This window comes from Hyperolius riggenbachi, chromosome 12 (assembly GCF_040937935.1).
Source record: "Hyperolius riggenbachi isolate aHypRig1 chromosome 12, aHypRig1.pri, whole genome shotgun sequence".
Classification (NCBI taxonomy): domain Eukaryota; kingdom Metazoa; phylum Chordata; class Amphibia; order Anura; family Hyperoliidae; genus Hyperolius; species Hyperolius riggenbachi.
Window position 1 is genome coordinate 98,778,396 of NC_090657.1, and position 22,530 is coordinate 98,800,925.

The 22,530-nt window shown below is 45.3% G+C and overlaps 1 protein-coding gene across 1 annotated transcript in view; it reads right to left on the reverse strand.

Annotated features, from left to right (window-relative positions):
• Positions 1-22,530, reverse strand: part of TOP2A (DNA topoisomerase II alpha) — a 91,574-nt gene that overhangs the window by 14,833 nt on the left and 54,211 nt on the right. The window contains exons 21-30 of the mRNA XM_068263351.1: positions 17,446-17,677; positions 15,663-15,797; positions 15,376-15,576; positions 8,611-8,806; positions 8,436-8,527; positions 6,136-6,276; positions 5,611-5,694; positions 4,256-4,447; positions 3,253-3,388; positions 3,035-3,178 (exon numbers count right to left, since the gene is read on the reverse strand). Coding sequence (XP_068119452.1) covers positions 3,035-3,178; positions 3,253-3,388; positions 4,256-4,447; positions 5,611-5,694; positions 6,136-6,276; positions 8,436-8,527; positions 8,611-8,806; positions 15,376-15,576; positions 15,663-15,797; positions 17,446-17,677 — 1,553 coding nt within the window. The remainder of the gene's footprint in view (positions 1-3,034; positions 3,179-3,252; positions 3,389-4,255; positions 4,448-5,610; positions 5,695-6,135; positions 6,277-8,435; positions 8,528-8,610; positions 8,807-15,375; positions 15,577-15,662; positions 15,798-17,445; positions 17,678-22,530) is intronic.

The following is a 22,530-nucleotide window of genomic DNA, read 5'->3' on the forward strand; positions in this document are numbered from 1 at the left end:
CCTGTTCTTTCTAGAATTTCATCCAACTGGGCCCCAAATAACAGGTCTCCATCAAAGGGTATGTTACAAACCCTTGCTTTTGAGGCCTGACTGCCCTCCCAATTCTTTATCCATACATTACGTCTAGCGGAATTAATTAAGGCAGATGTTCTAGCATTCACTCTTATGTTTTCTGCTGCAGCGTCCGTTATGTAATCCGTAGCTTTTGACACCACCTCTAATGACTCTAGGATTTCCTCTTTAGACGCTCCTCTCTGTACTTTCTCTTCAACATCCTTTACCCATAAGGCTAATACCCTGGATACACATGTTGTTGCGGCTGCTGGTCGAAAATTTGCTCCTGCTGAAGTCCATGCTTTCTTAAGGGCAAACTCCACCTTCTTATCCTGTGGATCCTTAAGATATCCCAGATCCTCAAAAGCTAATTCATTATCTTTATTGACTTGAGAGAATGCTGCATCAAGTCTTGGACATCGATCCCATACTTTGGCATCCTCCTCAGCAAATGGAAATCTTTTCATAAATCCCTTAGACATAAACAGTTTCCTATCTGGGTATCTCCATTGACTCAGAATAGTATTCTTTGTAGATTTATGTACCGGAAATGTAAGTGGCTCCTCCGGTTCCATTCCCTGATACAATCTGTCATGTAATGATAGTTGTTCAGATTTCTTTGGCTCAATCTTTAAAGTATTATTGATCGCCAATATAAGTTGATCAGTCTCATCAGCCGGAAATCTGAATCTAGACACCTTCTTTATCTCTGATATACTCTCCATACTCTTGGCTGAAGATATTTCAGATTCCTTATCATCCTCTTCCTCCCTTTCCTCAATATCTTCATCTTCAGAGGAAGAAATAATAGGTCTTTTAGTGGAGGATTTACTCTTACTTTTACTTTTTGCCGGCTGTTCAGACCCTGTCTCACCTGTACCAGGTACTGGGGATGTCAGTGCAGCCGTACTAGCTCCCGCACTAGACGTATCTGTAGGTGGGACCATAGCAGCAGAAAAAACCTCCTTTAAAGATTTAATTGTATCAGACATTTCTTGTTTAACTGCTGTCATAATTTCCTCTTTTAAACCCCCTGATTGTTCTTGAATCAATTTAACAAAACAGGGTTGGCAAAATTGTTTAGTGTACGTATGGGCAAGTTTTGTGTCACAGAGCGGGCAACGCCTCCTGGGCTTTGAAGGGTCAGCAGACTGTGCCCTTTCCCGGCTCCTGCTTAGCGTCCATCCTGCTCCACTCGCAAAACGAAATGCCGAGCCATGCAGGTATCCGGCGTCTCTTCACTCACGCCGACCGGAAGTGACGTCGCGTATGGGCGGAAGTACGCACTCCGATCGCCGCCATTGAGGGCAACCCCACTGCCAGTCCCTCCGGACGCCCAGGATTGGCCCACGTCACTTCCGGCGCGCCACAGCCTCCGCCACGAGTGAATCATGGACGCCGCTCGCGTCCTCGGAACCACCACCACCCGGGCAGCCATAACGCTCAGTAGAAGGTAACCAGCGCAACCTTCTCCCATCGGACTCCACTCCTCTCCAGGCCGGTCCACCATGCGTCGCCAACCAAAGGTCCCCAGCACACCTGGCTAGACGGACCGGCGAGCGACATAGAGTACTCTTTCCTGGAACAGGAAACGTCAACTGAGGTTAGTGGGGTCAGTTTAAAATTTATAGAGTGCTCAAGTGGGGCGTTTCCTGTTCCTGGGAGGAGCCTATGTCGTCTCATGGTGGACCTGTCCTGGAGGTTACTGGAAAAAGAAGCATGGATAAATAAAGCAGGGGTGTTCCCATTTAAAAACAAACAAAAAACTTTATTGCAACGCATTTCAAACACAGCCTTTGCATATCATTGCAGTTAACTCCACCTTGCTTTGCTTGTCTTTATCTCCTACTACACTCATAGCCGGGGAATCAGCCTCGTACCGGCCGAGCGCAGAAAACGTTTACACGCCCACCGCAGCCGGTTCCAAATAACCACTGTGGAATCTCAACTGGATCACCATCCAAGACTACGAGGATACTCATGCAAGCCAAGTCCCAGGCAAAAAGGACACAGGCGTGACAGCTGGCAAACCCATACAGTTTTCTCCAGCCTTGACAACCAGGCAAGACCTTTCCTATAAGGCCTAGAGCATTCACCTACTAGCATCACAGTGTGCGCTTTTTTTTCTTTCCCCTCGTCGATCTGTGCCTGTTGGGTGGTAGACCTTTACTTTTATATCAGGTTACAGTGATATAGTGTTTGTGTTCTCCGAGAAAGCGAGAATAAAACAATGTGGGTTAGCTCTGCAGACACTCCCCACTTTCTTTAGGGAAAACAAGGGATGGTAATTGTCAGATGAAACACAGGACAGCAGTATTTTAAAAAAAAAAAAAGTGTGGTAAGGGTCTTTTAAAAACAGACAAGAAGCGAGATTTATTCTTGCTTCAGTCAGCAGGGGCATGTGTCCCTGCTAAACCGCCACTATCCCACGGCTAAACTAGGGTCCCTGACCCCCCCCCCCCCAAAATCTACGACCAACTTGGTCGTAGATTTTGTTGCTCTTGAGGCAGGGCTAACGGCTGCAGCCCTGCCTCTCAGCGCCGCCTATCAGCAGCGCATCGCCGCCTCTCCCCCGCCCCTCTCAGCGAAGGAAGGCTGAGCGGGGCGGGGAGAGGCGGAGATATGCGCAGACAGACGCGCGTGAGGCAGGGCTGCGGCGGTTAGCCCTGCCTTCATCCGGAAGAAGGGATGCGCTGATCGGAGGGGATTTTGGGGGTTAAGGGACCTCAGTTTAGCCACGGGATAGCAGTGTTTTAACAGGGGCACACATTCCCCTGCTGACTAGGAGGTCTGAAGCGAGATTTATTCTCGCTTCACTCTTTAACTCTTAGTACATTCATGAATACACAGAACTGGGCCTCAGGGCTGCATAGTCATGGTAAGTCAGTAAACCGATTCAGAGAAGAAAGGCTGGAAGTTGTGTCATTAGCAGTGGCTCTGTGCACAGTTTGCAAAGCAGAGTAAAGATGAAAGCCCTTACCAGCAGCCCGGCGTGGCTGAGTTACACGTGGTACCACTTCCTCTGCTTCAAACTCACTCTCTGAATCCATCTCCGCTTCTTTCTTCACAGGTTTGAATGGGAGGGTTGACTGCTTTTTCCCTTTGGCTGCTTTAGCTTTAGTACCTGTCCATAGAAACCACCATGAGTTGTACAATATTTTATCACTGCATAAGAGGATTCAACTTAAAGGCACAAACCTGCTTCTGTTTTTACTTTCTTTGACAGTCTTTCGGCTAGAGTCATGCCTTCAGGACTGTTCTCTGGGCTGACCTTGATGCTGTCTTGAGAATCCTCCTCCTCGCCAAACTCCATCTTCTTTGCAAGATCCTCCCCCTAAAAAACAATTTCAGGTTTTTATTATGCACATTAGCGTAAAGAAATAATTTATGTCAGCTTATGCATACCTAAAGCAGGGGTGCCCTTTGGGTAGACAGCAAACTACTTTCGGGTAGATTGCACAAAATGATGCACAACTCGAACGCTGTTCCTGGGTATTGGGTCTTACCATGGGAAAAGGAGTTTAACTTACCCAGGGCTTGTAATGGTCCCCCGCAGACATCCTGTGCCCGCGCAGCCACTCACCGATGCTCCGGCCCCGCCTCCTGTTCATTTCTGTAATCTCAGACTTTAAAGTCTGAAAACCACTGCGCCTGTGTTGCCGTGTCCTTCCCCCCCCCCCCCCCCCCCCACTGATGTCACCAGGAGTGTACTGTGCAGGCCCAGTATGGTCTGTGCCTGGTTTGTCAGTATGTCAAAATGTGAATACTTTTGCATTTTATCATATTACTTCCACAAACATGAATCTATTTTATTGGAATTCCATGTGAAAGATCAATACAAAGTGGTATACACATGAGACGTGGAAAGAAAATCATACGATTCCAAATTTTTTTTTTTTACAAATAACTGCAAAGTGGGGTTTGTGTAATTATTCATCCCCGTTGGTCTAAACACAGTCAGTAGCCCATAGACATTGCCTGATGAGTGCTAATGACTAAAGTGAACCTGTGTGTAATCTAATGTCAGTACAAATACAGCTGCTCTGTGACGACCTCAGAGGTTGTCTAAGAGAGTATTGGGAGCAACAACAACAAGTCCAAAGAACACACCAGACAGGTCAGGGATAAAGTTATTTTCTAGATGAAAATGATGGATGCATGTCTTTTTCACAGTAAATAACTTACTGCCAAAAATGCTCACCTTTATTCGCTTTTTTATTTTCTTTGTAGCCTCTGCCTTCATGGCTGTGGTAACCCTGGGAATGATCCTTCTTCCATGAGGTGATGGCATGATCTCTTGCAGATGCATCTTCTTTGGTTTGCCACCTTTGCCCTTTAGCGTCTTACCCTGAATACCATAGTCCTCATCTTCCTTCTGCTTCTGTTCAACACGCTGCCAGAAAGAGTAATTCACCCATCACAGTAATCAAGATAACAGAACTTCCCAGTGTCTCCTACTGAGTGGGCAAGCTGAGCCTTTGAGCCGTGAAAACTACCTTAATCGCTCCCAGACCTTGATGACTGAAATTAACACCATGTCTGGGTGCGACTATCCTACCAGGGCGTAGATATCAGCCATGTTGTGCAGTCTGGTCACACTTTTTGTTCTGTCGCTCACACCCGCATCTGCTGTCACACTGCCAGCAGAACTTCCTCTCTGCTCTAAGGCCCGGCTCACATCCGCGCCAGGTCCGGCTTCCCCAGACCCGGAACGCTCCGTACACAGCAGATGGTGAATGGATACATTGTTAATCAATGTATCCATTCACACTCGTGCGCCGTCCGGATCCGATAACGCAGCTCCAGGACGGTCCGGCTTTTTTTCCAACATGCGCTGGATTTCAGTCCATCCCGGTGCGGCTGCGGACCGGATCCTGACCCGAACATGCGGCCCATGCTGTGCAATGAGAAACGGAGGTTTCTCACACTGGCAATAGGACCGGATGCTTCCAGCACCGGTCCTATGCCACTTGGGGGGGCCCGGACTACACGCCGGTATCCCCCATGCTTGCGGTGCCTTTCTGGCACTACAAAGTATCTAGTTCCGGCTACTTTATTGTAGCCGGAACTGATACATTACGGATCCGCAACTTGTGCCACCTTGTGGCCACCGCAGAGACCCGTACAGTCTTTGCAGTCCCCGGACACTCGCGGACTCGAACCGCAAGTGTGAATAGCCTTAAAAGATAAGCAACCGCAAAATAACCTTTAAAGACAAACATCTTTTTAAAAGCGGATAAGTACACTGCAATAAATCTGCAGTGTGTTTACTTCCTGCTTTCAGGGAATCAGACTGTTAACATCCTGCGTTTGCAAATTAGCTGCTCTGTGGATTCCAGCTGACACAGCTGAGAGATCAATTTACACTTGTGATTAATCACAGATGAGGGGGAATTGGACAGGCTAGACTTACTAAATAAATATTAGGTGCCTTCCTCCTGGTTTTCCTTCTATCCTGTGCAAGAGTGAAGGTCCACTTAAAAGGGCCAGATCCGTTCAGTACTGAAAGGGTCAACTAAGGGTTGGCAATTAAATTACACAAGTCTAGTGACTTACCTCCAACTCTTCAATAAAGGTAGCAAGGTCATGATTCCACAAATCAGATGGAGTTTTCTTCTTAAGCTCTTCGAGCTCTGCAATCTAAAATAGAGAATTGAAACCTCAAAATGTTGCTTAACGATAGATAGAAAAGACCCAACATAGCACGACAAGTTCAAAAATAATTGCAAACTGAAGAGTCTAAATTCAAAATCCGTTCTTTTGATTTTTTTCCAAGTGGTTCCAAATTAAGTCCTGTGTGTATCAACAAAGTGCCTCTTCTTGCTTACAGTTACCTGCAGTGACTTTTTATGGAATTTTGAGCCACATGATGCACAAGTCCTTTATATACGAGACCAAATTACTGGTGTGACAAGTTAAAGGTAATATAGTAGCCCCATTTCCCAAAACATAAAAGGGCTGAGTACTGGTGGTTGATATGTAGGTTTTGAAAACTAACTACCCACGCATGATCAGGAAAGAGTAAATGATATCAAGACAACATAGATGAAGGTTGCATGAATGTCTACAGGTGAGGCAGACCTTTGAATCCCTCTGCTTGCACAGCTCATCCTTCTTCTCTTTGGTCAGATACCACATAGGCATGTTGAGGAGATAGTTGAAATCTGGCCCAGTAGTAGAAGCTTCAGTCTCTTCCTCTTCAAGTAGTTCCCCAGCTTCCTCCTGCAATATGGTAAAATAAAACCAAAATTACACACTGGCTATGTAAAGAGCACAATCCTCTGCATGCAAAACAAGCTACGGTTATACTATGTACAGTGTTTATCAGACTAACTTCCAACCACTGCAGGGCAATGGTGAAGACATTTTTCTCCAGCTGAAGACTGCATCTGAACTCTTACAAAACTTCCCACTTTTGGGGGAATTTTAGGAGAATGAAAGCAATCTATATTCTGTACATAGCAATTCTGCTGAGAAAGGTGGTGTACACATCTATGCAGAGAATACGCCACAGATAAATTTGTAATTTGTAATCCTTGTAAGTAGAGGGGGGGGGGGGGGGGGGGGTCGCCTATACTAAGAGTACCTGAGCTGACTGATTGCTAGAAAAAACAAAACATTACCTGATCCAGAGCGCTAGCCTGATCAGATAGTGTTGCTTACCAACGCTCCTGTATCTTTTTGCAGTTTCGTCTTGTTAAAGAAAATAAAAAAGCCACAACGCTGCAGGTCTCAGCTCCTAATCAGTGGTGGGGTAGAGAAGAAAAAGGGGTATTCCTAACAGCAAGGAGGGGGGCATTATGGTTATGCAAAAGTGCCTTTCTGGTAAAGGACACCACCTTCCTGAATTAGGCTAATGACAAGTCCGTACAAGTTGTAAGTCAAGTCCAGTGTTATACGTTGTGAAATGTAGATAAATTACTTTCGCAAATCTCTGGACTTAGACTTAAAGAGACTCTGAAGCGAGAATAAATCTCGCTTCAGAGCTCATAGTTAGAGGCATGTGTGCCCCTGCTAAAAAACGCTGCTATCCCGCAGCTAAACGGGGGTCCCTTACCCCCTGAAATCCCCTCCGTGCAGCCGGGGATCTCTTCCCGGTTGAGGCAGGGCTAACTGCCGCAGCCCTGCCCCACGCGCGTCTGTCAGCACACCTCTCCCCCGCCCCTCTCAGTCTTCCTTCACTGAGAGGGGCGGGGAGATGCGGCGATGCGCCGCTGATAGACGCGACTAGAGGCAGGGCTGCAGCAGTTAGCCCTGCCTGTAGGAGCAGCAAAATCTACGACCGATTTGGTCATTGATTTTGCAGGGGGGGGGGGGTGCCCCTGCTAACTAGGAGCTCTGAAGTGAGTATTATTATTATTATTCTCTTTAAAGAGAACATGTACTGAGTAAAAAAAAATTTTTTTTAATAAACGAGGTAACTTCAAATGAATATTACATAGTTACCTTGCCATCAGTTCCTCTCAGAAGCTCACCATTTTCTTCTGACAATAATCCCATCCAGTTCTGACAATATTTTGTCAGATCTGAAATATATCAGTTGCTGTCAGTAAAATATCAGTTGCTGTCAGTTATAGCTGAGAGGAAAAACGGATGTACCAGGTAATGTCCATGTTTCCCTATGGCTCAAGTGGGCGATGTTACAGTTTAACTGTGTGCTGACCAGAAAGCGGTTATGGCCATTTTCAAAATGGAGGATGGAAAATTCCCTTGATCACTGTGAACAAACAGGACGCGGGACAGGAGAAAGACACTGAGGAGTAGATTACATGGAAGGTAAGTATGACTTGTGTATGCTTATTTTGACTTTTAATTTTCAGTTCAGGTTCTCGTGCTTATAACTACTTACAACAGTTTATACAATACATGTAACAAAAAAAGGAAATTTATACATGAAGACAACTGTACGTATGAAACTAATGCGTTGTCTGCAGGCTTGCTCATTGCAGATTAATCACTAGTACCCACGGTGGTTACTCGGGATTCAAATTAGCTATAACTGCTCCAGCTGAGTGAGTAGATGTGGAGGGGTTAATTACCTAGAACGCCGCTCTCCGCCCAGCGTTTCAACGAGCTCACAAGCGTCCTAATGGATGCTTTGCAATCCTCGCTATGGAGCACTTCCTCCTTCCGGCTTGGAGGAAGTGCTCCATAGCGAGGCTTGCAACGTGTCCAATAGACGCTTGTGAGCATGTTTAAACTTTGGGCGGAGAGCAGCATTCTGGGTAATTAACCCCACCACATCTAGCCGCTCAGGTGGAGCAATTCGAGCCAATTTGAATCACGAGTAACCACCGCGGTTACTTGTGATTAATCCGTGATGAGCAAGCCTAGTTGTCTGTAGGTAGAGGACTATTTGTACAAGTTTTAAATATGTATACCTTTTCTTGTGTTTGTTTCCAGGTTTTGACTGGATCGGAATCATACCCCCGCTGTACCAGCATCTGGATAAGCTCTTTCTTGGGCTTGTTTTCTGGATAAAGATGAAGGCACAGCTTTAGCACACATCATCATGAACATTCCAGTCATTAGCATTGTGACACATTGTTCTATTACCGATGACAATTTTTCCCTCGATTTTTTCCAGAATGAAGCGGGCCTGGTTGCTAAGTTTGGAGGCCTCCGCAGTGAGCATGCCCAGCAACCAATCTTTCCTGAGTCCATAATAGCGGAGACGCAGCTCAAAGAACTCCCGCAGAATATCCATAACGGTTTCGTATTTCTTCAAGCATCCAGTATGATCAAAAAGCACCTAAAAAATGTGACAACAGGGTTACTACACTCTGAAAACTGTGCACGTGATTAAGTTATCCAAGTTGACTCACACTAAATACTGTAAAAGACTGCCTAATCAAAGCAGGCTCTTACAGACTGGCCTTCAGCAACCTTCTGATGTTTACCAAATGTTAGTGACAGCCAAACTTTCCCTCCAGTTTCCTTTCAACATCTCTTTATAATTTGGTCCCACTGTTGTCAGTTTATGTAAAGTTATACTTGACTGATGTGGTTTCCAGTGCCCAAGTTTTCAGTGTGCTGACGACCTTTGTACTTTGCCTATAGCAAGTTGGCCAGACAAATAATTTAGTATGCGATTTATACTATAACCTACAAACAAAATATATTTTCTTATACCAAACTTTCTGCCTGTGCTATGGAGGGGAGGGGACATTGCCCCAATGCTTGGTTCCTTTTAAACTTTTGACACAATTGCAAATGCCAAGGGGGAAGGCACCAGGCCCCAATGGCTAACCCTGGACTATTACAAAAGGTTTAAAGGGATACTGTAGGGGGGGGGGGGGGAGGGAATGAGCTGAACTTACCCAGGGCTTCTAATGGTCCCCCGCAGACATCCTGTGTTGGCGCAGCCACTTACCAATGCTCCGGCCCCGCCTCCAGTTCACTTCTGGAATTTGACTTTAAAGTCAGAAAACCACTGCGCCTGCGTTGCCGTGTCCTCGCTCGCGCCGATGTCACCAGGAGTGTATAGCAGAAGCCCAGCATTGTCTGTGCCTGCGCAGTATGCTCCTGGTGACATCAGCGGGAGAGGACACGGCAACGCAGGCGCAGTGGTTTTCTGACTTTAAAGTCAGAAATTCCAGAAGTGAACTGGAGGCGGAGCCGGAGCATCGGTGAGTGGCTGCGCGGGCACAGGATGTCTGTGGGGGACCATTAGAAGCCCCAGGTAAGTTCAACTCATTTTGAGTGATCTGTGCTGGGTGGGCTCTGCAGCCCCCAGCACAGATCATGTAGCAGGCAGAGAGATCAGATCACCCCCCTTTTTCCCCACTAGGGGAATGATGTGCTGGGGGGGTCCGATCTCTCATGCCTGCATGTGGCTGGCGGGGGGGGGGGGGGGGGCAGCTCAAAGCCCCCCTCCGCGGCGAAATTCCCCCCTCCCTCTCCTACCCGCTCCCCCCCCCCCGGAGATCAGGGCTGCACAGGACGCTATCCGTCCTGTGCAGCCAGTGACAGGACGTTCCCTGTCACATGGCGGCGATCCCCGGCCGCTGATTGGCCGGGGATCGCCGATCTGCCTTACGGCGCTGCTGCGCAGCAGCGCCGTACAAATGTAAACAAAGCGGATTATTTCCGCTTGTGTTTACATTTAGCCTGCGAGCCGCCATCGGCGGCCCGCAGGCTATTCACGGAGCCCCCCGCCGTGAATTGACAGGAAGCAGCCGCTCGCCCGAGCGGCTGCTTCCTGATTAATCAGCCTGCAGCTGGCGACGCAATACTGCGTCGCTGGTCCTGCAGCTGCCACTTTGCCGACGCGCGGTATGAGTGCGCGGTCGGCAAGTGGTTAAGGAGATACTAGAACTACATTCACACAAAAATTGGGACAGGAGTCATCACATCTGTTTTATCGAAAGAAGGCAAGGATCCAAGCCGATCTCTCTAATATTCAGATCCTTGCAAAAAGTTTGGCTAACAGGCCATCTCCAATGTTAAAGGGGAACTGAAGTAAGAGGTATACGGAGGCTGCCATATTTCCTTTTAATCAATACCAGTTGCCTGGCAGCCCTGCTGGTCTATTTCTCTGCCGTAGTATCTGAATAACACCAGAAACAAGCATGCAGCTAGACTTGTCAGATCTGACTTTAAAGTCTGAAACACCTGATCTGCTGCATGCTTGTTCAGGGGCTATGGCTAATAGTATTAGAGGCAGAGAATCTGCAGGGCTTCCAGGCAACTGGTATTGCTTAAAAGGAAATAAACATGGCAGCCTCCATATACCCCTCTCTTCAGTTGTCCTTTAAGAGACTTGGTGCACTATGATCAGGTGGGATTTATACAAGGGAGGGAGGCTCGAGATAGCACGATCAGATCTGTAAATATAATTCAGTGGTTGAGTCATCACCTGGCCCTGTTGTATTACTATCTACAGATGCAGAAAAAGCAGTCGACAGGGCCAGGTGGGGATACATCAAGGTGGTATTAGAACATATTGGCCTAGGAGAAAATAAGAGAGCCTGGATACTGTCCATGTACAGAGAACTGACAGCAAGGGTCAACGTAAACGGCTGCTCTCAGATCCACTGGAGATGAACGGAACCCGACAGGGTTGCCCTCTGTACCCCTTGGTATTTGCCCTAATCCTGGAGCCCTTCTTGAGAACGATACAAAGGAATGTAGATATTACTGGAGTAAAGATAGGTTCAACAGAACATAAAATTGCAGCGTACGCCGATGATTTGCTATTCTGACAAATACGATGATATCACTAACCAACTTGTGGAAGGCATTTGCAGAATTTGGGAAAGTCTCTAACCTTAAAATTGGGATAAGTGTGAGGCATTAAGTACAGGGCTAAAGGACAAGGAAGTAGAACATTTGAAGGCAAATTTCCCGTTTAGATGGGCAAAAAAGGACACCCTAAAGTATCTGGTAATAAAACTGGCTAGAGATATTCTGGAGATAACGAGAGTAAATTACTACCCACTCCTTACACACACAAAAAAAAAAAAAAAAAAAAAAAAAAAAAAAAAAGACTTGGAAGAGTGTGGTAAGCTAAGACATTTCTGGTTTGGCAGGATTAATGTGCTTAAAATGAACATCGTGCCGAGGCCGTTTGCCTTCCAGGCCCATACCCATACCAAGAAGATATCTCAATGAAGTTAGTAGAGTTTTCACAATATTTATCTGGCAATCTAAAGCCGCAAGGGCTTAACCACTTCAGGATCACAGGTTGTTTCCATTAAAAACCAAAACAATTTTCACATTTCATCACTCCTACCATTCATTCAGCGATAACTTTGTTACTTATCACACTGAAATGATTTGTATATTGCTTTTTTCTCCACAAATTAGGCTTTTTTTGGGTGGTAGTTTTTGCTATGAATTTTTTTATTTTATATGCATTGTAAAGGAAATAAGGAAAAAAAAAAAAAGATTTCTCAGTTTTCAGCCATTATAGTTTTAAAATAAAACATGCTTCAATACACAAAACCCACACATTTTATTTGCCCATTAGTCCCAGTCATTACAACATTTAAATTGTGTCCCTAGTACAATGTATGATAATATTTTAGCTGGAAATAAAGGAGCATTTTTCCGTTTAGGGATTTTTACTACTATTTCAGGTTATTACAAGATTTTTTGCTAAATTAACAGTAATTTACTCATGACATCCATGAGTAAAAAAATTTAAATGGTAACTATGTAAAAAAAAAAAAAAATTTAAATGATTTAATCTCATTTTTTTTAACAAGTGTTTTATTTCTGTAACTGTGGGGCAGGGATGGAAGGGGTTAAAAGTAATAAAAAAAAATAATAAACTTTCGATGTAAAACAGTATACTTGTATAATTAGGTGTATATTTACTTTTTGACCACAAGATGGTGCTACTGAGACCATGTTCCTATTAATAGAACATGAAAAAACACAGAAGTGTCGGTCTGAGAACTTGTTGACCTTAAGCTCTCGGAAGACACGGAATGGTGATTGAGAAATGAGGGATTCTCACATCCAGATCACTTATGGAGGGGGCTGCGTATGCATATCTACCCCCCTGATCCACACGTGAAGTTTAAAGGGGTGTAGATATGTAAAGTGGTTAAATTCGCATTTCTTACACAATCAAAAGTTAGGAGGGCTAGCAGTCCCAGACCCTATGCGATACTATCAGGCAGTGGTTTGTACTAGGGTAATAGACTGGAACAGAAATAAAATGGCTAAGCAATGGGTCTCAATAGAAAGCGCCTTAAGATTTAAAAAGGGACATGTTAAAATTAATTTGTGTTATAGTATGGTTTTCATCCCCCCTCTAGGAGTTTGTATATTTTTGCCAGGGTACCCTTTGTTGGTCCCTCAAACAGAGCCTCTCAAATTGAGTTAATTCCCTTGAAAGGGCCTCCTTTGTTCCTAGTGATAGGAAATGTTTAAACTGGATCAGGCTCCAGGCATCTATCTTCTCCAGATGCATTTGTTCGATTTCAAGGGAATTAACGCAATTTGAGAGGCTCTGTTTGAGGGACCAACAAAGGGTACCCTGGCAAAAAATATACAAACTCCTAGAGGGGTATGAAGACCATGCTATAAAACGAAATGGGAGAGAGATATTGGGAGGGACCTGTCGTCTGATCAATGGGGAGGGTAATTAGGATGACACATGGGGCATTGGTGTATACAAGGATGCAGGAGTCTGCTTATAAAATTGTAATGAGAATGTATTATACACCGGAATAAGCGCGTGCGCGTGTGTGTGTGTATTCCATAAAGGAATTGTTTAAAGGGATACTGTAGGGGGGGGGGGGGGGGGTCGGGGGAAAAATTAGTTGAAGTTACCCAGGGCTTCTAATGGTCCCCCGTAGACATCCTGTGCCCGCACAACCACTCACCGATGCTCCGGCCCCGCCTCCGGTTCACTTCTGGAACTTCAGACTTTAAAGTCTGAAAACCACTGCGCCTGCGTTGCCATGTCCTCACTCCCGCTGATGGCACCAGGAGCGTACTGCGCAGGCACAGTATGGTCTGTGCCTCCACCGTGCGCTCCTGGTGACATCAGGGGAAGCGAGGACACGGCAACGCAGGCGTAGTGGTTTTCAGACTTTAAAGTCTGAAGTTCCAGAAGTGAACCGGAGGCGGGGCCGGAGCATCGGTGAGTGGTTGCGCAGGCACAGGATGTCTACGGGGGACCATTAGAAGCCCCGGGTAAGTTCAACTCATTTTCCCCCGACCCCCCTACAGTATCCCTTTAAGGAAATAGACCATATACATTCCATGGAAGAACTTTCGAGTTTAATTCATGGGAGGGGGAAAAAAGAAAAAAAAAAAAAAAGGGGAGGATGGGATAAGTGGTTGGAATTTAGAGAAACTGAGGAATAAAGGAGTACAGGAAAGGAGAACTAGTGATGGGGGGGGGGGGAAGAGATGCCATGGACAGGGAAGCACAAGATGAATTATCAGCCAAGACCAGTGGGAAGAGAGATCACATTTTTATCTTTGCGTCAATCACATTGGTGATTGCGCCTTGTCGTTTGCTGGGGTCTTTTCTTATGTTTCTACACATGATTGGTTGGTTAGAGGAACGAGCCCTTCTCATTCATACTCCTCCCTTTAATTCACCCAGAAAAGGGGTTAAAAGCAACCCAATTTAGAAAATGTAGAGGATTGTGAAGATGAGGGATAAAGATGAAGGCGAAACAAAGGATTAAATCTTTGGGAACAGCGGAGACGGGCTGGACTGGGTGAGGGATAAGTGGGGGGGGGGGGGGGGGGGGGGGGGGGGGGGGGGGGGGGCGTGCAAGATAAAGAATCAAAAGCTTTTAGAGGCGTTCAAAATTGTGAATGTGTGAAACAGATAATCTAATGGAAAACAATCTTTTTGATAAAGAACATAACAAAAAAAAGACCCAATCCAAATCACTTTCTTCTAGGTGAATTTTCATATTTTATCATCAGTAAATGCCTTTGAAAGCAGACCTGAACTCAGAACATCCTCTCTGCTCTAAAAGACCAGGGACAAGATCACAATCTTTGCAGATTTATTGTATGATTTGTATCTGCTGTAACAAAAGTTTTAGTGTCTTTCCTGCTTTCATGGAAACAGAGCCAATCTCCTGTGTTTACAAAATAGCGGCTATGCCAAGGCAGCCAGCTGACAGCTGAGAGATAAAACATTTGTGAATAGTCACAGATGAGGGGGGAGTTATGCTAAACTGTCTAAATACATACAGGGTGCATTTCTGTGTTAACCTTCTGACCTGTGCATGAGTTCAGGTCCACTTTAAACCAGCAGCAGCAAGAAAATAATTGACAGCTACCTACTTTTTGGTACTTTCAATTGAGTGCTGGAAAGTTAAACTGAAGGTAAAACATCTAGGAGAAAAAAAAATGAATCGGATAGAGCTCATAGAACCTTTCTACAATCTGACTTCTGGTCATGGATATTTAAGGTTTGCTGTATACCATTTCTAAGCATGCCTGTACGCTACAAGCTGAGAAATGTCAGCAAATATTCTAGCTATACAAGTGCTGTTATTTTTGAATATTTGAAAAGTGAGAAGACTACTTACAATCCAGCTGCATGCTGAGCCCACTCATGAACAAGCTCTTAGGTAGACTTTGTGCACATATTATATAAACCTTTTTATGTTAACATGGGTTTGTTTGCAGAGTTGGTGACCTATGCAGTTAAATACAAAGCAACTTATAATTTTCATTGAAAACAATTCCACTGTTTGATCCAATATGAATGCTAACAGTGTATCCTTTAGTAATAGGGCTAACAAAACAACCAGGTGATCTCTACATACATGACCATACAGAAGGATTCCCAGCACATTATACCGACAAGACACCTTCAACAGAAAAGACGCCTACCATAGAGTTGCAGGTCAGAGGGCTCAGTAGCTTAAAGACTTTGTGCAGACCAGCAGTCTCAGATTCAACCAACTTCTCCTCAGTCATTTTGATGATGAACTTGACGGTGGTGTCTGTGTGATACTCTTTATAGTCTGTGATCAGAGGTGGGGTCTTTTCTGTCCCATTTAGCATTGGCTCCAACACCTGCTCCTTGTAATTCTGCAAAACAGGTTAGAGTGATGAACCATACAGAAAACAGATGGAGAGGAGGGAACTTTGTAGCTGCATGGAATGAGAATATTTACCTGTGTCCAGGTCCTGACTGGCAGCTCAGATATCTCCACAGTGTTTTTATCGAGAACAGAGACCTCACCATTAATGATGTACTGATTAGGGCCAAGTTCCTGAATCACCCCCTTAAAGTTCTTGTAACTTGGGAGCTGTGTAAGACAGGTGACAGACAATAAGGAATCAAAGTGTGCAACATATCTGAGGAAAGAATGCAAGCAGATTCTCCATATAGAGGTACAGCACTGAAAGTTATGATGGCCTCATGCAAGTCTCCCCTGAAAAGAAAAAAAATCAACTTTGTTCACAGTAATGCATGGGGCTTTGTCATCTTGTGTTTTTGTCTTAATTTTTTAACCACTTTAGGATTCTGCGTACGCATAAGTACACCTCTGAATCGGTTTCCATGGAAACGGCCGCTCGTATGAGCAGCCGTTCCATGTCAGTTCACGGAGGGAGTCTCCGTGAACACCCTGCGAGCATCCGATCGCGGCTCGCAGGGTAAATGTAAACACGCGGGGAAGACCGCTGTTTACATACATACGGCGCTGCTGCCTATCTGAGGCGGCGCAGGACGGATTTCCTTTGGGGGGGGGGGGGGGGGGGGTCTGATCGCCCTGCCTGCTATCTGATCTGCGGGCTGAAGAGCCCCCGCAGCACAGATCAGCCAAACCACCCGGAACCAGGAAGTGGTTAATGTCTTTACATCAAATCAGAACACTTTATTGTGCAATGCATATTGTCAGACAAGCACAAGGATCAAACCAAACCGTAAGACTAGAGGGGTGGAAACAGCTGTTGTCTGTCAGTTTTTACAACATTTCTCCCACATCCTTCCTGTATAACATACAGGTAGTCCGACTTACGAACGACCCGCCGGTACGAATGGCATGGATTCAGCGTTTCCATGGGAAGTAAAAAAAAAAAAAAAAAGTTCTCTTCAAATTGGACTTGTAGTTTGAGAAAAGCGGTCACTCGTGAGAGCAACCCTCCTTTCTACTATAGCCAGATGCTGAATACCGCAGGGACTAGAAAACAAGTTCACTATAACCGAAGCTGTATCTTGTCCGGATTTACTATACCAGGCAATACTCTTATTTATAATGGTGTTTGGCTGGTACTTGGACATGTAGTTTACTATAACCGACATTCTACATTATCAGACTTTACTATGAAATTATACCATATATAGGTGTAGGTAGGTGTGTGTGTGTGTGTGTGTGTGTGTGTGTGTGTGTGTGTGTGTGTGTGTGTGTGTGTGTGTGTGTGTGTGTGTGTGTGTGTGTGTGTGTGTGTGTGTGTGTGTGTGTGTGTGTGTGTGTGTGTGTGTGTGTGTGTGTGTGTGTGTGTGTGTGTGTGTGTGTGTGTGTGTGTGTGTGTGTGTGTGTGTGTGTGTGCGCACAAACTATCCATGGGCACACATCTATATATGGTATAATTTCATAGTAAAGTCTGATAATGTAGAGCATCGGGTACAGTAAACTACATGTCCAAGTACCAGCCAAACACCATTATAAAAATATCAGAGTACTGCCTGGTATAGTAAATCCAGACAAGATACAGCTTCGGTTATAGTGAATCCTTTTTCTGGTCCCTGCAGTATTCAGCATCTGGCTATAGTAGAAAACAGGGTAACAAGGTTATTAACCCATAATTCCGCTGTCCGCCCTGTGTGCCAAACAGCTTGCACGCGTCCTATTGGTCGCGTTTCAAGCCTCACACCAGCGCACTTCCTCCTTCCTGGCCTGAAGAAAGGAGACAAGTATTACTAAAACCTACAAGTCAAAAATCAATTCTCACCATTGGCTGAGGTTCCTCCCCATCCAGCATCCTGCGAATGTTGTTGACTATTTCACGGACATCGTAATTTGGGATTTTGCAGGACCAGCCAGTACCAATACCCTCAGCACCGTTCACCAGTACCGTTGGAATAATTGGAATATACCACTCTGGCTCAACCTTCTGGTTGTCATCATAGATGAATTTCAGGATGCTGTCATCCAATTGAGGGAATAGAAGGCGTGAGAGAGTGCTGGAAACAATGAGATTAAGAGGAGTCATTGAGAAGTAAAAAACATCCTTAGTTGAAAATCTGCCTCCAGACTATAGAACAATATGGATGCCAGGACCTTCGGTAAATGTTTGCAACTGCATATTTAAACTGTACCTCCCTAATAGTACACCTGCACACCATGCAGCCTTGCTATATTTCAGCAGCACTGGCAGCTTTTCCAAATGGGGTTTTAAAGAGAATCTGTACTCTAAAATTCTTACAATAAAAAGCATACCATTCTATTCATCATGTTCTCCTGGGCCCCTCTGTTAACACTGCCTAAAACTGGCAATTACAAGCCAGGATTGCAGCAGGGAGTGGCAGAAACAGCACAAACAAAAGACATGGCTTCTAACCAGCTTGTCATAGGCTGAGAGGAGCTCAGTGACTCACACAGAGCCTGCAGGGGGGCGTGGAAAGGGTGTGTATAGCTTCTATCCTATCACAAGTAGAGCAGCACATACCTGCCTGAGCCAGACAAAGCTGTCAAAGGAAAGCAGATTAGATCATATAACAGATAATACAGCCACTGTGCAACTAGGAAAGGCTGCAGTAAGAGACCACGTTAGAACAGGTATAGGAACTTATAGGATAGAAGAAATAAGGCTGAAAATTGTTAGAGCCTCTTTAAAGAGAGTCTGAAGCCATAATAAAAATGGCTTTTTTCTTGATATATAGCAGGGGCATGTGTGCCCCTGCTAAAACGCCGCTATCCTGTGGCTAAACGAGGGTCCTTTCCCCTCCAAGTCCCCCCTGTGCTGCCCGTTGAGCGCTTCCGTGTGAGGTGGGGCTATGAGCTGCAGCCCTGCCTCACACGCGTCTATTGGCCTCTGACGAAGCAGGGGGACCTGCGAAACTGCTGTCAGGCCATCTTTTTGTACCTCCATGTGCCTTACTAAACTGTACCTGTGTGAATACATTTTCACTGAAGCATTGAGACTGGTGCCAGACCTGCTTTTCTTCTCAGCTATACTTCGTGATATCTTCACCAGGTAGAGAGCACAGTCTGCTCGGTAACCTAATTCCGACTGCCATCTCCAGCCTCCCGAGTGCCAGTCACTTGTAACCCCTTTTATCCCATTACGCGTCTATCAGCGGCAGATCTCCGCCTCTCCCCCGCCCCTCTGTCTTCCTTCGCTGAGAGGGGCGGGGAGAGGCGGAGATCAGCCGCTGATAGACGCGTGTGAGGCAGGGCTGCAGCTCATAGCCTTGCCTCACACGGAAGCGCACAGGGGTAGCAAAATCTACGACCAAGTTGGTCGTGATTTTGCAGGGGGGGGGGGGGGGATTTGGAGAGGAAAGGACCCTCGTTCAGCCGCGGGATAGCTGCGTTTTAGCAGGGGCACACATGCCCCGGCTATATATAAGGAAAAAAAGCCATTTTTATTATGGCTTAGACTCTATACAAAACCTTTAACGGGGGAAGCCTCCGGATCCTATTGAGGCTTCCCAGTCCTCTGTCCCACGATGGCGGTGAAAATCCTCCCAGAACGGTGGCGATGTAAATATTTAACTCCTCTGCTCCAGCGCAGGTGCAGTCTCTGCTCTCACGAAGATAGCCGATATCCGTCGGGCTGCTCTACTGCGCAGGCGCCAGACTCTTGCACAGTGGAGCGCACCAGACGGAGATAGGCTATTTTCACCTCTGTGTGGAGAGCCGCAACAGCGCCCCTGCTGGAGCCAGGAGAGACAAATAAAACAGCGCTCATCAGGCTTGTCGAGGGAGGATTCCGGGACTATTTGGGGGAGCCAGCACCGGACTGCCTGCAGCTACAGGAGTGGGGGAAGCCTCATTGAGACCCTGAGGCTTCCCCCTCCCAAGGGAACTTTTTGTTACAGGTTCTCGTTAAGTATCAGGGCTCGCTACATGATAGCCGCTGTGCAGCGGCATCCCCCCACCCTCTTCAATCGCCTCCAGGTGGCATGAAAAATTAGCTGGGTGGTGTGCGAAGGGGGAATGTAGAGCCGGTGCAACACTGCTTAAGACATAGGAGGATGAGGAGGCGAGCCAATGTACCGCTAGGTACACACAATGCAATTTTTGAAAGATTTACTGTCAGATCGACTATTTCCAACAAAGACACCACACAGCAGAGTACAATAAGGATAAATAGTCCTATATCCATGTCTATGGATCTGTTACATAAACAACCACAAAGAAAAAAGCGTCCATGACACCATGAATCAATATTTAAGGCCACACTCCATAATGGTACAAATATAAGGTAAAGTTTATTAAGGATATCATAACAATAAAATCAAAATAAAAACAATCAGCACGGGTGAACAACGGGAGGGGTACTCAAGAATATTAGACCTACATTATATTATATATGTGATTTTTGAGCGTTATTCTTGAGTACCCCTCCCGTTGTTCACCCGTGCTGTTTTTATTTTGATTTTATTGTTATGATATCCTTAATAAACTTTACCTTATATTTGTACCATTATGGAGTGTGGCCTTAAATATTGATTCATGGTGTCATGGACGCTTTTTTCTTTGTGGTCGACTATTTCCAACAAGTCTGATCTGATTTCCTGCTCACTTCTATGGGAAAATCGAGCGGAAAATAGATCTGAAATAAGATTGGAAATAGTGGATGTGACAGTAAATCTGTCAGAAAATTGCATCAGGTTTACCGTATATACTCGAATACAAGTCGACCTCGTATATGTCGACTCCAATGTTCAACCCTCTTAAGCTGGAAAGTTTTATTGACTCAAGTATAATTCTATCCAGCAAAGTTAACAGCTGCACTTGGGGACCAGGAGGGGTTAATGACTGCACTGCATACAGTATTGCAGCCATTGACGCAGCCCAGCATTTCCCCCCTACCCCTTTCCTTGTTAATTGATGTGGCCAGGACTTTCAGACCTGTGTTTTCTTGGCATTTCCTTTCCTCATAGTATCACTTTCAAATGGGTAAATTGCTGCCAATCGGAATGTCACTATTAGTACACACATTAATCAGTGTGTTCAGTGTTGCCCATGACTGGTGTATAAGTCGACCCCTATACTTTTATGAAGCGAATTGGACCTAAATTTCTAAACATTTACTCAAGTATATACAGTACCTAGCATTAGGGAGAGATTGTATGAGATTAAAGGTGCTCAGGTCCCTATAAAGCAAACCTGAACTCAGAACTTCCACTCTCCTCTAAAAGATAAACAACAAATGTTCCATACCATAAACACAATGCCAGCGGCAGCAGAAGTGGCACCCTAAAGCTTACTGAAGCAGGTGAAGGCTGAGCAGGGGAAGGAGGGGCATGATGAGCAGAGCCGACATCCTTCAGTGGGGATTTCACAAGCAAGATCAACACCAGAACGGCACTGCAGTGCGATTGCTGAAGGGGGAGCAATACAAGCTGGGGGAGAGACAGACATCGCAGGAGAGCATGTGACTTCAGAGATCTGCTTTTGTTTTTTTGACTTTCAGTTCGGCAGCAGAGGACAGACGAGTGCACAGGAGAACGAATGCCTCAGAGACAGCCTGTCACTAAACATGCTGTGCACAGCTCAGAGCTCCGCAGTCACCTCTCCTGCTGTGCGTGTCTCCCCAGCTGGATTAGACCAGCAGCTCTTTCACATACCCCAGCATAGTGGTTCCCTGCAGTCTAAGGGATAGCCACAGAGCGGCACATTATTGCTGAACCCACGTGGCTCTGACCTAACTCGTGCAGGATGTGTGGGCGTGCTAGCATGACTGCCCCTCTTCATTGGCAGGAGAGGGGTGCCAGCATACAATAGAACTCATTGGAGGAAGAGACGGAGCAGGAGTTTGAGAGCTAAGATGCGGCGCATGGTCCCGCCCCTTACAACCCGCCCAGCCAATCCGTTCCAACAGGAAGCCTGATGTGACAGAGGAGCGCTCCTGCATTGTACAGAGTCAGCTTTCTTTATTGTGCTGGCTGCTGATTGCTAGCAGGCAATGGAGCGCTCCTGTGTGCATTAAGTTTACAGGCAAGCTAGGTAGGCGGGGATTCACCTGCCCACCTAATTAGCCCTGGGGGTGGGTGGTATTGGAGGCTGCATTAACTGTATTTTATCTAGATGTCACTTTAAAAACACAATTTCAGACGCTGTTGTAGTTGCAGTGCTTTTTACAAAACTCTGTAACCATTTGGCAGAAATCCTATTCTTTATCAGTTTGATTAAAAGCAATCCATTTGGACTTTGAATTCAATACAATATATTCCCTTTGACTAACAAGCCGATCTCAAAACGTAAAGAGAAGGGGTCTGAAATATACTTTACTTTTCTTTAGCCACTTCCCTCCACTGGCTATTTTTCCCTGATCGCTAAGAGCTATTTTCACACATCAGTGCTCCTCCCATTCATTTTGCCATAACTATCACTGCTAATCACACCTAAATGATATAGTTTTGTTTGTGGCCAAAAATTGGGCTTTTTGCAGGCCAATTGTTTTAAAGTAAATACGGTACTTTATTTTCTATGCATTTTATAGCATAATGAAAGAAAATAAATGAATACATATGTCTCAATTTTCCCCCCTATCGTTTTAAAACAATGCTACTACAGATAAAAAACATTTGCCCTGGCTACCACATTTAATACAATTTCTAGTACAATGTTTAGCGACAATTATTTGGAAATGTCTCCTGTTCCCCATCACTAATTATAAGCCTTTTTTTTTTGCTGAAATAGCAATATACTCATGACATACATGTAAAATAAGCTGGGCCTCAGAGATAACCATTTATGTATATTTTGTTCTTTAAAGCGGTATAAAACCCTGACATATTCAACAGCATGTTTTCCTACTTTTTATATGCCATACAGTTAGCATATTTGCTTTTGTGCATAAGTA